Genomic DNA, 16,759 nt, shown 5'->3' with positions numbered 1-16,759 from the left:
CCAATCATGGCAGATGAGGAATTTTAAATTCAAGAATCCATAGAATCCCTATAGTGCAGGAGGAGGCCATTTGGCCCATCGAACCTGCACCAACCACACTCCCATCCAGGCCTTAACCCCATATAGCCCCACCCCTTTTAATCCCCCTGACATTAAGGGGCAATTTAGCATGGCCAATCAACCCAACCTGCACATCTTTGGAATGAATTCGGAATAAATGCATCTGCATTAAAAGGTTAACCTGAGGAAATGTCACCATGCAGCTACCAAACTGTTGTAAAATCTCATCTGGTTCACTATTGTCCTTCAAGATATGGTCTACACATGTGGCTCCAGATCCACAACAGTGTTGGTTAATTTTTACCTGCCATCCAAAATGACCAAGCAAGCCACACATTTAATAGTATTTAGGGATGGGCAGTGCATGATCACATCCAATACATATTTTTCTGCCACCTACCTACCCATTCCACTCAAATCTTTATGTCTTTTAGTTCATCCCAGTAGTTACTGCAACTCTTACTTTTTTGTCACCAGAAAGCTGTGATGGTGCTCCCTTTATTCAAGACCAAACCATCTCCATGCACCAAAAACAAGAGGATCTTGCACCAACTCTTAAGCACACAATTTCCAAAACTTCTTTAACCCCAACAACACCCATTTTCCTCTTTATTTTCAGTCTCTGTCAGTCGTATTTCTATTTATACTTCAACAATTTCTTCTTTAACACATGGCTGAGTTTCTAAACTTTTCCAACAAGCCACTTATTTCCTTTTCTGAAAATCTGTATACAACTACATTCCTCTTATTTAGTTAATTGTGACTTCAAAAGAACTGTTAAGCTTGTCAAATAGGACTCACATTCCACAAATTCATGCTGCCTATTGCTGATTATGCCATGCCTTTCTAAATGTTAATAAATTTTATCTTGCATCATGGATACTAAGGGGTAGAACTTACCAAAAAAAATTCTAAGTCCAGGACAGGCATGAAAACGTGAGACTTTATGACCTATTTTTTGGGCGAGTTCAAATCCAGTATCTTATCCACTTGGAGCAGGAAAAAATGGGCTAAACCATTCCCTGCTTAAATCACCAACAAGCCTGTTGTAGCAGCAGAGAGAGAGAGACCTGTCAGGCTTCTGTTGCTGCAACCCAGCGCCTCCCCCCTCCCAGCCACACCCCCAGCTATTGCTGGGCCCCAGAGGCAATTGCGAGGACCACCCTGCTCTCCTGCCGCCCAGACTGAGCGCCCACCCCTTCCGCCTCACCGATCGCCTGCAGAGTGGCAGCAGGGCCCACCTCCCTACTCGATTGTCCTGTCCCCAGGCTGGCACAGCCAAAGGGGCACCCCCCTTGCCCTCAATGTCCTGAGGGGACCACAATGGCCTCTGGTTCTAGTGACGAGTCCATCACAACTGGTCCACGTTCCTGGGGACCAGTTGTGTATCTCACCGGAGAGAACCTCTCCCGGCGAGGCCACAGAGGCAAGTGAGCTCAGATGATAGCATGCCAGACTCGCTAATTCCATTAAAATTACATGCAAATTGAATTTGAATCATTTTTTCAGCCTCTTGCCGGAAATGGACGGGAAACTGATTGCATCGGATATTCAGTGCATTGGCTGGTGGGGCACAGCTATAAGATCCCACCCCCACCCCCCTTCCAAACGCTTGCCAATAAATTATGTTCAATCAGTAGTTGGATGATTTTCTTTTTCTTCCTTCTTGAACAAGGATGTTACTCTCCAGTTCGACAGGCCAATTTGCATGCTAAAGGAACTGAATGGCATTCAATGCTATCCAATAACATATGACCATAACTCAACAAGAATTAGAGAAGGGGAGGAAAATATTGTTCTTTGCCACGTCTTCTCTAACTTACTTTTAACAACCTAGCTTGCACCCGTTTAATGCTGGAAACATATTTTGCTTTGAATTCTGCTAGAACACAAAAGCCCCGAGGAGGTAATCTAGGCTGGCAGTTGTGCAATATAGTACTGGTAAAGATGCCATCATTGGATAAAATATTGAACTGAAGCCCTGCCTGCCTCTTTGCAATCCCCTGGTACATACAGAGAAGCAGAAAGTTCTCTGGGTAGCTGGCCAACATCTTTCCCATCAAAAGTGGATTATCTGGTCATTCATTTATTAGCATTTCATGGAACCTTGATGGGTGCAGATTGGCTGCCAGTTGACATACATAATAAGAGTTAGTGAACTTCAAAAGAGTAATGTGCTGGTTGTAGAGCATGAGGGTTTCATGAGGATGCAATAAAACAATATGCAAGTTCTCGCTTTTATCAGCTGAATACAAAACCAATAATTTCTTTGTCAAACAGTATACAATCAAACTAATTATTTTTCAGTAAGAATGAGATGCTGGGTGGGCATGCCATGGTGGGGGGCGGGAGCTCATTATTTTCTGCTCATGCTATCTTGCCAGTGGTGGGAAAGGTGGCAGAAAGCCTATGAACCTGAAACGCAACTGAGCAATATAAAAGTTACCAACTAATTAATCTCTTACCTTTGCTGACATTTCACCTGTGGTGGGAGTCCTTCTATGTGTGAGAAGATGGCCATTTTGGTGGGCCGTGCTCCATTTTGCACAATCTGGTCCCTCCCCCAGTTGCAAGGACAAGCCCCCCCATGTCATGGGTGCCATCTTCCCACGGTGAACCTTACAACCCTTCCCAACCATTGCAGGGGCCTGCCTAACTGGCCCTGCCAACTCCCAGAACAAACTTACCTGGTTAAGGGTGCACATATTGCTGTATCTTTTTCCTTGAGGTACAGTCCCAGCACTGCTCCCAGTTGTGCTGCTGAGGCAACTGACCTGCCATCTCTCTGATAGGGCCAGTAGCTCTTGGGGGTGGGCTGCCATCTTTAAAAGGATGGACCCAGTCATCATGACATCGCCGTGGAGGCTAAAGAATTGCTGGTAGCAGGTCTTCTTCCACTTCTCTGGAAATTAAGAGAAGTGCCTATTGACAGTCACGTGACATTATGACTCGACAACAGATGAAGAAGCAAACTCATTGGAAGCTGGTTTGTTGGACTGGTTCTGTAAAAGCTGCCTCCACAAAATAACTCTGGCGTGTGGTTTACGGTCATGTTAAAAAGTTAATGGGGGCATATCTTTACTGTAACTTAGAGTACTACCTGCCTATTAAATTATGTTTAGTCAATGTTGTCTATATTTTGTTTGTTACAGTAAAAGTCTTAAAACTTGAACTCTTGCCCTTTAATTGTTTTAAGTTGGTCACTGGAAATTCAAATATCACAGAATCTCAGAATTGTTATGATGCATAAGGAGGCAATTTGGTCCATCATATCTATGCCGGCTCTCCAAACAAGCGTCATGACTTAGTGCCATTCCCCTGCACATTGCTTCTATTCAAATTGTTATCTAATGCCATCTTGAATGCCTAAATTGAACCTACCTCCACCACACTTCAGGCAGTGCACATCTTTTGAAAATGTATTAGTCTCCTCAGCAGTGGTTCCCAACCTGCTGGGCTATTCCGCTGCTTTTATTTGATGTACCTGCCAGTCCATCCCGCAAGTTGTCAGAGGTTGAGCTGCTCTCCTTCCAGTCCCCGCCTACCCACCATCTGCCACCTTTCTGTTTGTGCAGCAACTGACCGTAATCTCAGTAAATGTAAGTAAATGTGATGTTTAGGAGTAATTGATTCAGCTGAAAAAAAGCGGAATTGTTTGTCGCATTGAAGTGTACCATGTTACTGAAAAGGTTGAGAACCACTGCTCTATGGTGATCACAACAATGAACACTTTGACAATCTACTGAAGGATAGTTGCACCAATAAAGTCATAGCCAGAATGAATCAGGACATTCAGGAAAGAAAGACAGAATGGTTGAAGCAGATAACGCTGAAGCATTTAAGGGTATGCTTTTTGCATACATGAGAGGAAGGGCACAGAAGGATAGGGGACAGGGTAGGGAGAAAGGACTTAGGAATATGGGGAGGCATTTTTGCAAAGCAAACACCATCATGGGTCAGTTGAGCTGAGTGGCCTATTGAGCTGAATGGCCTATTTCTATACTATAGATTCTATTTTTGTAATTCAATATCTAGCCAATAATGTGGCATAATTTAGTGAGAGAGAGAAAACTGGTAGCATTTAAAATGGACTAAAATTCAGATTTACCTTCTAAGGAGTTTTGCTTTAGTGAATTGATTCATTCTAGATGCTTATAAACTGAATTTTCAGTAATTGGTGATGAATTCAAAATAATTACTCTGCAACTCCTTGTGGATCTATAGACATTTGGACAATTTTGAGTTAACATATCTCCAATTAGTTATTCAAAGGTCAACAAATACTCCCGATTCATTCCTCCACTGTGAGGCAGAGAATACCATTAAAATTACAACTAATTTTAAATCCAATTTTATAAAAACAAATTAATTATGGTTAAAAAAAGAGAAAATTGAATCCTGTGTTTTTGTCAGTCCTTGGATACCACAGAGATGTTGAAGTTTGTGTTTATTTATTAGTGTCACAAGTAGACTTACATTAACACTGCAATGAAGTTACTGTGGAAATCCCCTAGTCGCCACACTCTGGGTACACTGAGGGAGAATTTAGCATGGTCAATGCACCTAACCAGCACATCATTTGGGCTGTGGGGGGAAACTGGAGTACCCGGTGGAAACCCATGCAGACTCCACACAGACAGCGATCTAAGCTGGGAATCGAACCTAGGTCCCTGGAGCTGTGAAGCAGCAGTGTTAACCACTGTGCCACCATATCAACTTTATGGACAATAGAACAGGGACTTTAAGCTGCTGTGCATAATATTTTGCACATATCTTTCCGGCATAAATAAACTGTGAGCTTGAACAGCAATATGAAAAAAATGTACTTGTTTTGCACACTGAATCAATTGGAAAGGTGGCTGCTGCAGAGAGTGAAATTTCAGACAGTGTCTGCTATACCATGAGACAGCAGTTTGGAACAATGAACTTCCTATGCATCATACTTATTTCAGTAACCAGTTAAAAATCTATCAGAGAGTCTCTTTAGCAGCTACACTGTGTGGCAATCAAATAACAAAAACAGTAATTGAAACTGAGATCATTACATTTGACAAAGGGAGTTTTTGCTCACTTTACTGCAACATATACCTAACAACTTGACAATGTTAATCTGATTTCAAATTATATCATGTTAGACGTCTACCCCTTGACAAGCAAAATCATTCAAGTATTTCCAAAAGGTCAGCAATGGAATTTGCATTGTAATTGTTTTTATTGGTAAGCCACCACGATAAAAAAGAACTCTGGACTGCAAAAACCAGGTTGCTTTCAAAGAAATAAGTAAAACATTTTGGTCAATTTCCAAAATGCGTAAGTTTAAAACATCAGTATGGATCTTCAAACAAAAACTGCAAATATAAATGATTACTTGGTCATTCTCTAATTGATGACGATTGGATGATTATTCTCCAATATCAATTTCCTCAATTCTCAACTCACAAACATCATTACAAAGTGGATTGGAAATTACAGTGTAAAATTTACAATTTCACTATGAAAATTTGACTTTAAAGACTCTTAGTGCATGGTCCAATAAAGATTGTATCGAGTCTGTCCACTGGCAAAAGCCCAGTGTTGTCCCGTACAATGGAGAATAAAGGTTTATTTTCTCATGCACTTCTTTAACAAATGTGTATTGCATGTGTAACAAGTATGGACAGCAGTGTAATAAATTGGAATTTTGTATCGTTCAAGTCATGAAGTGTATATATTTTAAACTAATCTATGAAAAGTGACTACTCACTTAAATTTTTGATTACCGCTAACTTGCTTTTCTCAGGCTACAAAGAACACACATTGTTGCCGAACAAGAGATCAAAGTTTTCAAAGCAAGTTAAAAACGCTTATCACAGAATGTTGGCTTTGCTGTGTAACCTACCAAATTTTTTTTTAAATGCTTATCACCCATAAGTGAAAGCTACATTGCATCCGAATGAAGTAAAGATACCATTTTATTCACTGGTAAATTTATTTCCTGGATGGAAGCATATTTTTGTGTTTTCACCATCCTCACTGACATTCACCTATCTTACTCCAAACAATTAGTCCTCAGCAAAGGCCTCAGCTTCAACTCCTTAAGGTCCCACTTCAATGATTTTCTTCTCATAGAATCCCTACAGTACAGAAAGAGGCCATTTGGCCCATCGAGTCTGCACCGACCACAATCCCACCCAGGCCCTACCCCCATATCCCTACATATTTTACCCACTAATCCCTCTAACCTACGCATCTCAGGACACTAAGGGGCAATTTTAGCATGGCCAATCAACCTAACCCGCACATCTTTGGACTGTGGGAGGAAACCGGAGCACCCGGAGAAAACCCACGCAGACACGAGGAGAATGTGCAAACTCCACACAGACAGTGACCCAAGCCGGGAATCGAACCCAGGTCCCTGGAGCTGTGAAGCAGCAGTGCTAACCACTGTGCTACCGTGCCATTGCTACTGTTACTACTGTGCTACTGTTGCCATTGCCTCTTTGGTCTTTCCCACATCAGGCAGATTCGGTGTTCTTCCCCATGGTGAGTTTGGGGATAGTGGGGCATTTAATCAGGTGGCGGGGCAGTGGGTGGATTTCGACGGGGTGCCTGCAAAGTGATCTGTGCCGTGGCAGGGGAGAGATCATGTTCATGATCCTTTGTGGATGACTGTAAATGTACAGTTTTTTGGGTTTCATGTTTCTTTTACGGGCTTTCAATGGAGGCTTCAGCCTTTCGTCCTTTGCTGTTGGAAGCTAAATTGGGACTTCTTCCCTTTGGTGGGGTTTCAATGCTTAACAAAGAGAATTTCAAGTGGCCATGCCTGCAAAGAGCAACTGGGCTCCAAACTAGATGGTATGTAACACCATTAGGGTGGATGTGAAAGACAGTGAAGGAGGTATACCCATCAGCTGCGCCTGTTTCGTTAAGAGAAACCTTTTGGAAGGCTGCAGATTTGAAGCTGTGGACATCTACTCCCTGCAGGATTTCCACAGCACAGAAAACTTTGACATGGCCTTCAACAAAATCGTCATATGAAATTCCTCAAGGTGTTTGGGGTGAAGAGAGACTTGCTGCAGCTTAGAATCCTCATGGCGAAGCTACTGTTTAATCTGCCATCACAATGGAACTGGGTTGGCGAGAGGCAACTTCCTTCCGGCACGGATGACAGGGACTGCTGTCAAGGGCAGCACCCACAGAAGAAGTGGCAAAGCGCCAAGGAGCTGATAAGGAGAAACCCGGACTCCAAAATATTACTAACAGTAAAGAGGCCAGTGCACCCCAATCTCAAAGGGGGAAGTCAGGAGCAGTGAAGTATTCAGTGCACCCGAGCTTTAGACAGCTGGGAGCAAACAATGCACTTCAGGGTGAATGGATTGGATAGACTTCTCCAATGGATGTCAGCTATAATCTCATTCTTTGATGTTAACCAGGAACAATTCTAATGGGGCGGACCTGGATGATTTTCTCAGCTCAGCACAAGTGAGATTATTTGTGAACACTGTGGGTATGCAGGAGTTCATTTCAGCTGCATGACAGTCATCCTTACGGTTATGTATTTGTATTAATTCCTATTGGCTCACTGGTGCTCTGCTGTATTAATGAATTCACCGGAAATTATGAAATAGACCTAGTGCAGGAAACAGGGAGGAAGCAGCATGGAAGAGATCAATAACAAAGCTTTGTTCGTTTTTAACCAAAGTTTGTCCCGCATATCACATCTCCAATACACAACACTTACCTGTAGGCCTACATTGTCTGCCTGCCCTCCTTTCACTAATTGAGAGATGAAAAGGCCACAGTTAAACTCCAAGCCACCTCGCACACTCAGGCCGAGTCCCTCTGGATGTGTTCTGTCCAAACGCACCTCTTTCAATTTCCTTCAAGGAAAAAAGACATTGAATTTCACAGGTGAGTATATTTATTTTATATTAGAACCAATTCCTTTGTCCATTGGAAAAGCAGATGTGGGTCGAAATTCTTCGGCCATTCTCACCAGCAGGATTCACTGGTCTCGCTGTAGTGAACGGAGGTTTTTTTTTTCTCCATCCTTAAATGCTCAGAGTGGACCAAGCAAATCCAAATCCATTCCTTGCTTGCTCCAAAAACCAAATTCAAATCGAATCCAATTTATGATCCCCACAAGAGTGACAAACAAGATCCAAGCTGACAAAATAAGGCATTGCACCTCATCTTGGGCTTGATCTGACGCTTGATCTTAGCCAAAAGATTTAGCTGAGTGCCAAATTCTCCATCCTAACTTGCAGCGGTGCTGGGGCATGACAGCTAGAGAATTCGGGCTGTGCACAGCCTCAAGTTACACATAACTACGTGGGGCTACATTGCAGATGAAGTGGGCAATTAGTTCAGTGATTTCTTTCTGAGCTTCAATTCCAAACATTAAAATTATTAATGACCTGGTGTTTGTGCCTGTTCCATGTGTTAGCTTGATTAAGGCTTTAGATTTATTGCAAAAATTGATTTTCTCTTTCTTTGTGTTACCATTTGGGACATGAATAGCTATATCTTACAAATTCCAAAGCCATTATAACAGAATCAGTCTATCAAGAAGTAGCCCACTAGAGACAAAATGTGGACCAAGCCAATAGACGCAAGCTATTGGTCAATGGACACTAGCTGAGAAGGGAATGTCACAGTCCCAAATATAATAATTTCTAAACACTGGACCTGGAATTATCTTGCTATGACCATGTTTGGGTAACTAGTCAGCTTGTGAGGGGAGATCTTGTGATGAGCCAACTAAGCCTCTTTGTCTTTTAAGAAAATGTTTTTATTCAGGCCAGTCAGATGAAGAAGATCAGAGAGAGTCTGAGTGTGAGACCTGAAGGACCCTGAGTGGGCGCTCTCTCTGTCTCTCTCTCTAGCCATCTTACATAGTTGTGTCCTGCCTGTTGTTTGACCAACCAAGCAGCTGGTGACCCCAGAAGATAAGATAGAGATGGTTTGCAATTTAAAATGATCTCAATGCAAAATCCAGAAAAACCATCGAGCCCAGTCTGAAAACATCAAAGTCATCAACCTACAGGATCTGTATATAACAGACTTTTTTTGAGTCTTAAACAATTTAACCTACTCTTCCACTTTGTAACTTACTTCTGTGTATATCATATATGTGTGTGTGTGTGTGAGAACTTTTAATGCATGTATGAGAGAGAATAAGAGTGCTTTTAAATTGTTTTCATATATCAGATGTTAATCTCAATAAATTGTATTTCTTTCCTTTTAAAACTTACAAGAAAACCTGTTTGTATTTATCTTTTGTACCCAGAGCTATGTGCCACATTGGAGGCCTTGGTGCAGAACGCAAAGAGGAGGAGAATGTCTTCAATCCACAGCAGGCCAGGGAGCTCTCTATATAAACTCAATGAATTGACAAGCAAATTTATCTTAAAAAAACATGTTGCAATCAACAAGAGTGGGAAACATGAGAAGCCATTCTATTACTTTTCACCTGACCATAGTAGTAGTTTAAAAATTCCTACGTGTTTGAAGAGGACATTATTGAAACTTGAGCAAGTCGCAAGTGTTTTGAAGTAACTGCAGTATGAGGAAATTAGTAGAAATGGAAAGTCACAGAAAACAGAAATGAATTGTAAAGCTGATTGGAGCTTGGATAGGTTAGTATTTTTGGGATCTGCGTTTGTGTGCAAGTTGGCTGCCACAACTCCTACATAATAACAATTATTGTGCTTCAAGACTCAATAACTTTCAAGAATTCAATAACTTTGAAAATGGGTGTTGGAACAGTGATTCCCAATTAAACTCCACCTATTGTTTCTGATGCTAACTGTGTATTATCCATTAACTTAAATCATCATGGTGCATAGCCAGCACTAAACTCACTGTTGAGTAGCTGCACATTTGAGCAGGGGGCACAAAGTTGTGAGAAGCGAGCATCAATTAGAGCTCGCTGGCACTACCTAAAGCCAGTTGGTATCTCTTAGGCAATGAGCATTTTGACTGAAGAGAGTGTTAGAAGTAATTTTAAAAGTGAATCTGTCAGGGATAAAACAGAATAATGGTCAAATATGGTGGCGAGTGGGCTTCAAAACATTTTCAGTGCCACATTGGAGGCCTTGGTGCAGAACGCAAAGAGGAGGAGAATGTCTTCAATCCACAGCAGGCCAGGGAGTTCTCCATATGAACTCTCAGACATTAGTGTTATCAGAAGGGGATTAATGTCAGGATTCTAACCCCTAAGAATTGGACACAGTGTTGCAAATGGTTCAGATACCTCACATGAGTGACCATAGTCAGTGAATGTATCTTGAAATTCCAATCCCGCACCACAATCCTCACACACTGCCCAATGTGCCATGCTTTTATCATTCATCTTAACCAACAATATTTATCAATTACAATTCATACCTAATATTCATAGCTTCACCCCATCCTCACACACTTAGTAGTGCTCCAAGCTTCTACTCACATCTACTACTCACTGCCAGTAATTTCAGCTTCATCACCCAAACGCATTGATATACATTACTCTCTCTGTTGGATATGTTGGTGCCCAACTGCAGGTGGCAACATCTAAATTGCTGGGGATAGGCATGGCTGCTTATTCTTAACCTCAATGGAGGGACCAGTATTCAATGGGGCCATAACTAGGCAGACCACGCTTGAAATCGGTGGGGAGACGAGGCTAGCACGGGACTGAATTCTCTGGGCCCGCGAGCCTCTCCCACCCCCAGCGGGGTTCAGAGTACCTTCATCTTTCGGGGAGCTAGCGGCCCAACCTGCTGGAGTGAAGGGGGGGGGGCAATCGGAGCCCTCCAGGGCGTCAAGCGGGGCAGGAGAGGTGTTGTCCCCTGGGTCTTGGAACCCTGGCAGTGCCAGCCTGTGTCCCCTGGGGGCTTGGGGGTCCCGCTTCCGCTCTGCATTGGGATCAGTTAGGGCAGGAGGGGAGCCAGCAATCGGGGTGGGCTAAAAGGGGGGGCGGGTCACTGGAGATTGGGGCGGTCTGGGATGGGAGTGGTGGGGTTGAGGCTGGCCCGGGAATGGTCAGGGGAGCCACAGTTGTGTCATTGGGGGCGGGGGAGCACTGCCAGGGTCCTGAGCTGGCCAGCAAACAGGAGGCTGACAGTTCGAGGCCACTGCGCATGCACAGAGCACCACATAGAAGCACAAGGTCTGGCAAAGGCCCATGGAATAATGGAATGTAGAAAGGTGATTACCTGATATTTGGATGCAATACAGAATGGTTTTGTCTAACTTTAGTTTGTAATGTACTGTGCGGTGCTTTTGTTTTGTGTTGTAGCCAAATGGATGCTGTGATGATCGGTAAGAGAGGCAATGTGGGACACCTGGTAAATGGGGCTTTGGGGTCATGTTTACTTGTTTCATGGTCAGGTGAGTTCATCAGGGGTGTGACTATGTTGGTTGCCTCGTCCCTTCCTCTTCTTCCTTCTCCTCGTCCCCTTTGAGAACTTTGGAAAATGAAGAGTAAAATAAATGTCAGATTGGGGATGTGGGGTGGAAACTGAGTGGGCTACCTTGTAACCTCAGTGCTGGAACCACTATTCAAATGATTTGGTTTCAGAATTGCAATGACTAGTGACCAAATGTGCAAATAGTACCTTTCCAAGAGATGCACTAGGAATAGCAGAAAAGGCTCAGAAACAAAAGAAAGAATTGATAAGATGTGCGAGTGGGAAGATGATGGGCAGACTTCTCCCCTAAAAATCAGAGTGTCATAATGACAAGAATAACGGAGTGATCTGTGCTGGTTCTCACAGACTCGCTCTCCACCACGATCCTCCCACACTCAGTCACTTTTTGGGAGTTGGGAGTTTTGTGTCGGAACTAAGTTGGGGGGGCGGGGGGTGGAGGTGGGGAGGTAAACATGCAAGTGTCCAGTGGCCATTGCCGGGGTGTCAAGTGGGCACTGCCAGTGTGCCCAGTGGGTACTGCCCCTGACCACCCAGCGGCTTCAATAACCTCCCAGCCCCCTGATGTGACCATTGTGCCAGGTCTCTGCTCATGGAGACCAGTAATAATTCCTGGCGTTATTGTGCCGCGCCCAAAGGCCGGAAAATCCTGTGTGCTGGGAGTTGAATGGGCTATGCATGTTTAAATACTACTTTAAATATGCTAATCAGCCTCGCGCCCTTTCTCGGTGCGATCCGCTTTGCGCCATTAGAAAGGGGCCAGGAGAGTTGCAAATGGTTTGGTGCCAGGTGCGAAACTGATCTTTAGGCCTGCACGCTATTCTCTGGGATCACCGTGATCTGCGCCAGGTGCAGCGAGGTCGGAGAATCGCCCCTGACATTCATGCAGACACGTGCAAAGTGCTACACACAAGATAGAAAAATATACAATGGATGCACTTCACAAATGATTTTGAAATAGTTAAAGATTAATCTGAAAGGAGCCTCGGACTCTTAGTAGATTCAATGCTAAACTGGCCCAATCAATGCAGAGCAGCAAGGAACAAAACTAACTGTTGAACTACAATCAAATATAAATGAAAAGGGATAATGCACTGGTCAGATGGCACCTTGAATACTGTATATAATTCTGATCACAAACAAAAAGGAAGAGACCTTCAAGCATTAAAAGAAATGTCCAGAAGAAAGATAAGCTAGCTCCCCAGATTCAACGACCTGAGTTATGAGGAATTTGAGTTTTCAGTCTTGAAATGAGGGTACGAGATGTGGGCTCCACCTGCCACGTCAGCATTCAAGACCATGATGCCTTGAACCAAGAAATCCGTGTGATGTAATGCTGCTAGTAGAGAGTTCCAGCATTTTGACCCATATGTGATGAAGGAACATTAATACTATTTCCAAGTCAGGATAGTATGCAACTTGGATGGGAATCTGCAGGTGGTGGTAGTCTCATGTGTCTGCTGCTCTTTCCCACTTAGGTTAGAGAGATCATAGATTTAGAATGTGTTTTCAAAGAAGCCGAGATGAGATGCTGAAATGTATCTAGTAAATGCTTCAAACCGCGGTTATGGTGCTCTTATAGTGGAGTGGTATACAAAATTGTTAAGGGTATTGAAAAAGGAGTGGAACTAGGAGTAGAACTAGTTCAAACCAATGTAAAGCAATTTTAGGATTAACGTCAGGAAGCACTCAACACATAGAAGAAACTTCCAGATAGAGTTGTGAATGCAATGTCCATAGAATTATTTGAGAATCAATAGTTGGCTAGCATGAGGCACATTTGGATCTCTTTGGAAGCATAAGTCAAGATGGGCTGAATGGTCTTCCCCATTCGCTATTATATTATGATCAAGTATTGCCGGAGTTAAATCCATTGCCTGGAAAATTTAATAGCACAACATGTTGTTTTAATTAATTCCTTCTTTCACAGATACTCCATTTTTACCTTAAAGCTTGAAAGAGATACATGAGGCAAGCAAGCTCCCGTCATGTAATTAAAAAGTTTCAGAATTCCTGGTGTGGTTATGTAGTCATTCAAGCAACTCATAAAACAAGGAAATGAACTCTTCAACAATTCAACATTGTTTCCCTTCATAAAAAGCTTCTTATTGTAGCGAGTTCCACTGTATGATCCCAAGTGAACACATTACTGCATAAAGCATGGATAACAATTGCAAGCATTGTTTGGACCAAAGCACTTCCAAACTGTTTTAGCTGAACTCATTTAATATTAGAAAGCTGCCCTTCTTTCTGTATGTGAGAGAAAGATGTTTGAGTCAGTTGGCTTATTGTGCTTACCCAAGAGTGCTGTCTGACTTTTATACTTGGTAATGTAGTTCACTATAAAAGGAGATTCTGCAATCTCATGCTCCCAGGAGGGTGCTGCACTCACACAGTGAGTATTGATCCATGGAATCAACTCTAAGATTATTACTAAAAAAAACTGTATTAATTTAGTTATTTGCTCTCCCTCTCCAACATTTTTCCCACTACTATGCTGTGTGTTTTAATGTATTAAAGGAGCTGTACAAGTTGTGGTTGATGTGCAAATTCATGCTGGAGTATGGTTTCAGACTCAGGTGTTAGCATGAGGGCAGTGAATGGCCATCGGCAATATGCAGAGCAGGCAGTTCATAACTTCTGTTAGGGATTAAGAGTTCACATTGTATATTTTTATAAAAAATATTTAGGTATGCTCATTGCTATTTCAGGTTATTTAAAATTGATCAAAAACCTGGAAAACGGCAAAACCCATGTCTGTCTGTGATCTACAAAGAAGCTACTTGATAGTTTTTTAAAAACTCACACCTCATCATCTCGGAGGAGCCACCAACAACCCCTGTGAACTGTAGAGCCCAACTTCAAAAGGCCATCTGCCTTTAAGAGCCCAGGCTGGCCCGAGAGATGATTGTCTGCTAAGACAAAGTCTTCGCCAACCTTCCTTTCAATTCCTAATAGCCGAGACATTTAACAGTCTTGGAATTCAGATGATGGATACACATCCTTTGTCAAAGACTTGGTGAAATGGGAGTCATGTGAAATGGGCCTCAGGCTTGTGGAACAAGTAACACTGGCTTGCTGAACTGCATAGCTCAGTCTGCTGTTTACCAGCTGTGATGTGGAGATGCCGGCGTTGGACTGGGGTAAACACAGTAAGAAGTTTAACAACACCAGGTTAAAGTCCAACAGGTTTATTTGGTAGTGTAGCTTGTGTGGCTTTTGCTACCAAATAAACCTGTTGGACTTTAACCTGGTGTTGTTAAACTTCTTACTGTGTTTACCAGCTGACCAGCAGCCTCACAGAAAAGAAGCTCTGCTCGGCTTGCCTCATCTACACGGTTTCCACTGGAAATTCTGTACCATTGCCTACGAGACTGATTCATCTTATCTTGTGAAGTCCACACCACCAGAAAAGTGATTGTTGCAACTTTTGCTTTTAGCCCACTGAGCTCTGTGAAGGAATAACTCATTGGACTTTGAGACTGCACTTTGGAACCCATGTGAACCAATATTTCATTTCTCTGTGGCCTCTGCACACAGAGGCCACAGAGAAATGTGGCCTCGTTTCTCTATCCCTTACTTTGCAGTCTGAGTGTGGAGGCAACACTGCAACCCTCTTTTTGGACTGCATTTTACAGCCTCACTTGTCCTGAAACCGTAAAACCTCGCCCTAGGTCAACTGACCTTTCCATTACCCCTCCTGATTCCCATGGTGGGCGCGGCAGTAAAATTCCAGCCTTCGTGTTTTGAATGTGTGCCATAAACTAACCCTATTTTAGTTCATCCTACCTCGCCCCTCTACCTCCCCCCCATGTGTAACACCTCAATCAACGCACAACAATGATTTAACGCCATCACTGCCATTTTGGAGCTCAATGCCCCAGCTACTACCCTCTCTTAACCATGCACAACTGAACTCACATTCAGTGAGAGGAAGGAGCCTTCACCAGCGCTATTTAAAAGACACCATCAACTACTTATAGGTTAGTTTCTGGTTCATTTCGTCTGGCTGTTTCTTCAGTTCTACAAGTGTTGTTGCTTTCTATTATTATTCAAAGTGGCAAAGGTTACAGGAAATGGTGTGGCAGGTGCGGAAGGCCTTGGTCCTGACTTCAAAACTTTTGTACAAATGCTTTCACATTGCAAAAAAAGGTTGTAAATTCTCTTAGTGCCTGATTTTCAGATGCCGGTGCCTACTCTAGTGCTCCGATGTAGTACTATCCCCGTAGCTGCAGCATATTTGGTGAAAGGCTGCTGACTTTCAGTGGAAGAGGTGCACGTGACCTTAGTGGAGCATCTGAAAATTTCATGAGCCTTGAAGGCCCAGCCTCAAAGTGCATCATCTCAGTACAGGCAGCAACAGCATGGGCTGGTTAGCTGGCTGACATGCAGTAGCAAGAGCACTGGCAGAGTGGCAATAGTATGAGGCTGATGTTGCCTTCTTGAGAGTGAACAGCAGGTTCATGCTCCACTGAGACATTGCCAGTCATCCGAGGTGACACCTGAGCAATTTGAGAAATCTGTCAGCAGAGGGATTTCTGGACAGCTGCAAAACCTCCAAGAACATTTGTACAAAGAGCTATGATGGCAGCAGCCTGAGTTTGCATGGCTGCAAGTTGACACCGCATGATTTCAATCTGAGCTTCCACTGTAGCCACAAGACTTCTGGTGGCTTTTGCTTAAGCTGCAATGGAAGTTAACACATTGGCCATCAGACCAGCATCATGATAGGATCCACATGTTTGTTGATGGAGTTGGCCACTATTTTCATGCAGTAAAGGATAGGCTCCAAACTCTGGGCAAAATATGTGTCAAGTTGCTGCTGGACTCCTCCATGCTCCTTGACATTGAGTGCAGGCTTTTTGACAGGCTTCCCAATGCACTGAACATTTTGTTATGCAGACACATCAATGTTCTTCCATCAGCTGGCCAAAGTTCTCATCTGAGATCTCTGCAGCAAAACCCATGTGCAACTTCACTCTCCAATGAGCTGAAGCCTGTGCTACCCTTACTCCTACCCTGGAAGCAAACAACTGACCCCATGCAAATCCTGCTTCTATGTTAGCCTCTAAATTGAAACAATTAGAATATCTGAGCTGGCGGCTGAGAGTCTGAAATTGAGTGATGGTGAATCTTCATCACTATCATTTTCCTTTTCCCTCACTGTCTGGCCAGATTGCACTGCTCGCGTATCTAAAAAGAATAAGATTAAGGTTATTGTGCAAAGAGTGCAAGTATGAAGTGCACGGTTACATAATCTGGAGTTTGTAGGTCTGAAATGAGTATGGAATGAAGGGAGGTGGAACGTG

At 43.2% G+C, this 16,759-nt stretch overlaps 1 protein-coding gene across 2 annotated transcripts in view; it reads right to left on the bottom strand.

Moving 5' to 3' along the window:
• ush1c (Usher syndrome 1C) overlaps positions 1–16,759 on the bottom strand; it is a 227,822-nt gene that overhangs the window by 169,545 nt on the left and 41,518 nt on the right. For both annotated transcript variants that reach the window (XM_078220626.1, XM_078220627.1), the window contains exon 4: positions 7,781–7,919. In XM_078220626.1, coding sequence (XP_078076752.1) covers positions 7,781–7,919 — 139 coding nt within the window. The remainder of the gene's footprint in view (positions 1–7,780; positions 7,920–16,759) is intronic.

Source organism: Mustelus asterias, chromosome 9 (genome assembly GCF_964213995.1).
Source record: "Mustelus asterias chromosome 9, sMusAst1.hap1.1, whole genome shotgun sequence".
Taxonomy (NCBI): domain Eukaryota; kingdom Metazoa; phylum Chordata; class Chondrichthyes; order Carcharhiniformes; family Triakidae; genus Mustelus; species Mustelus asterias.
Note: the sequence above shows the minus strand (reverse complement) of the source record. Positions and strands in the feature narration are given on the sequence as shown.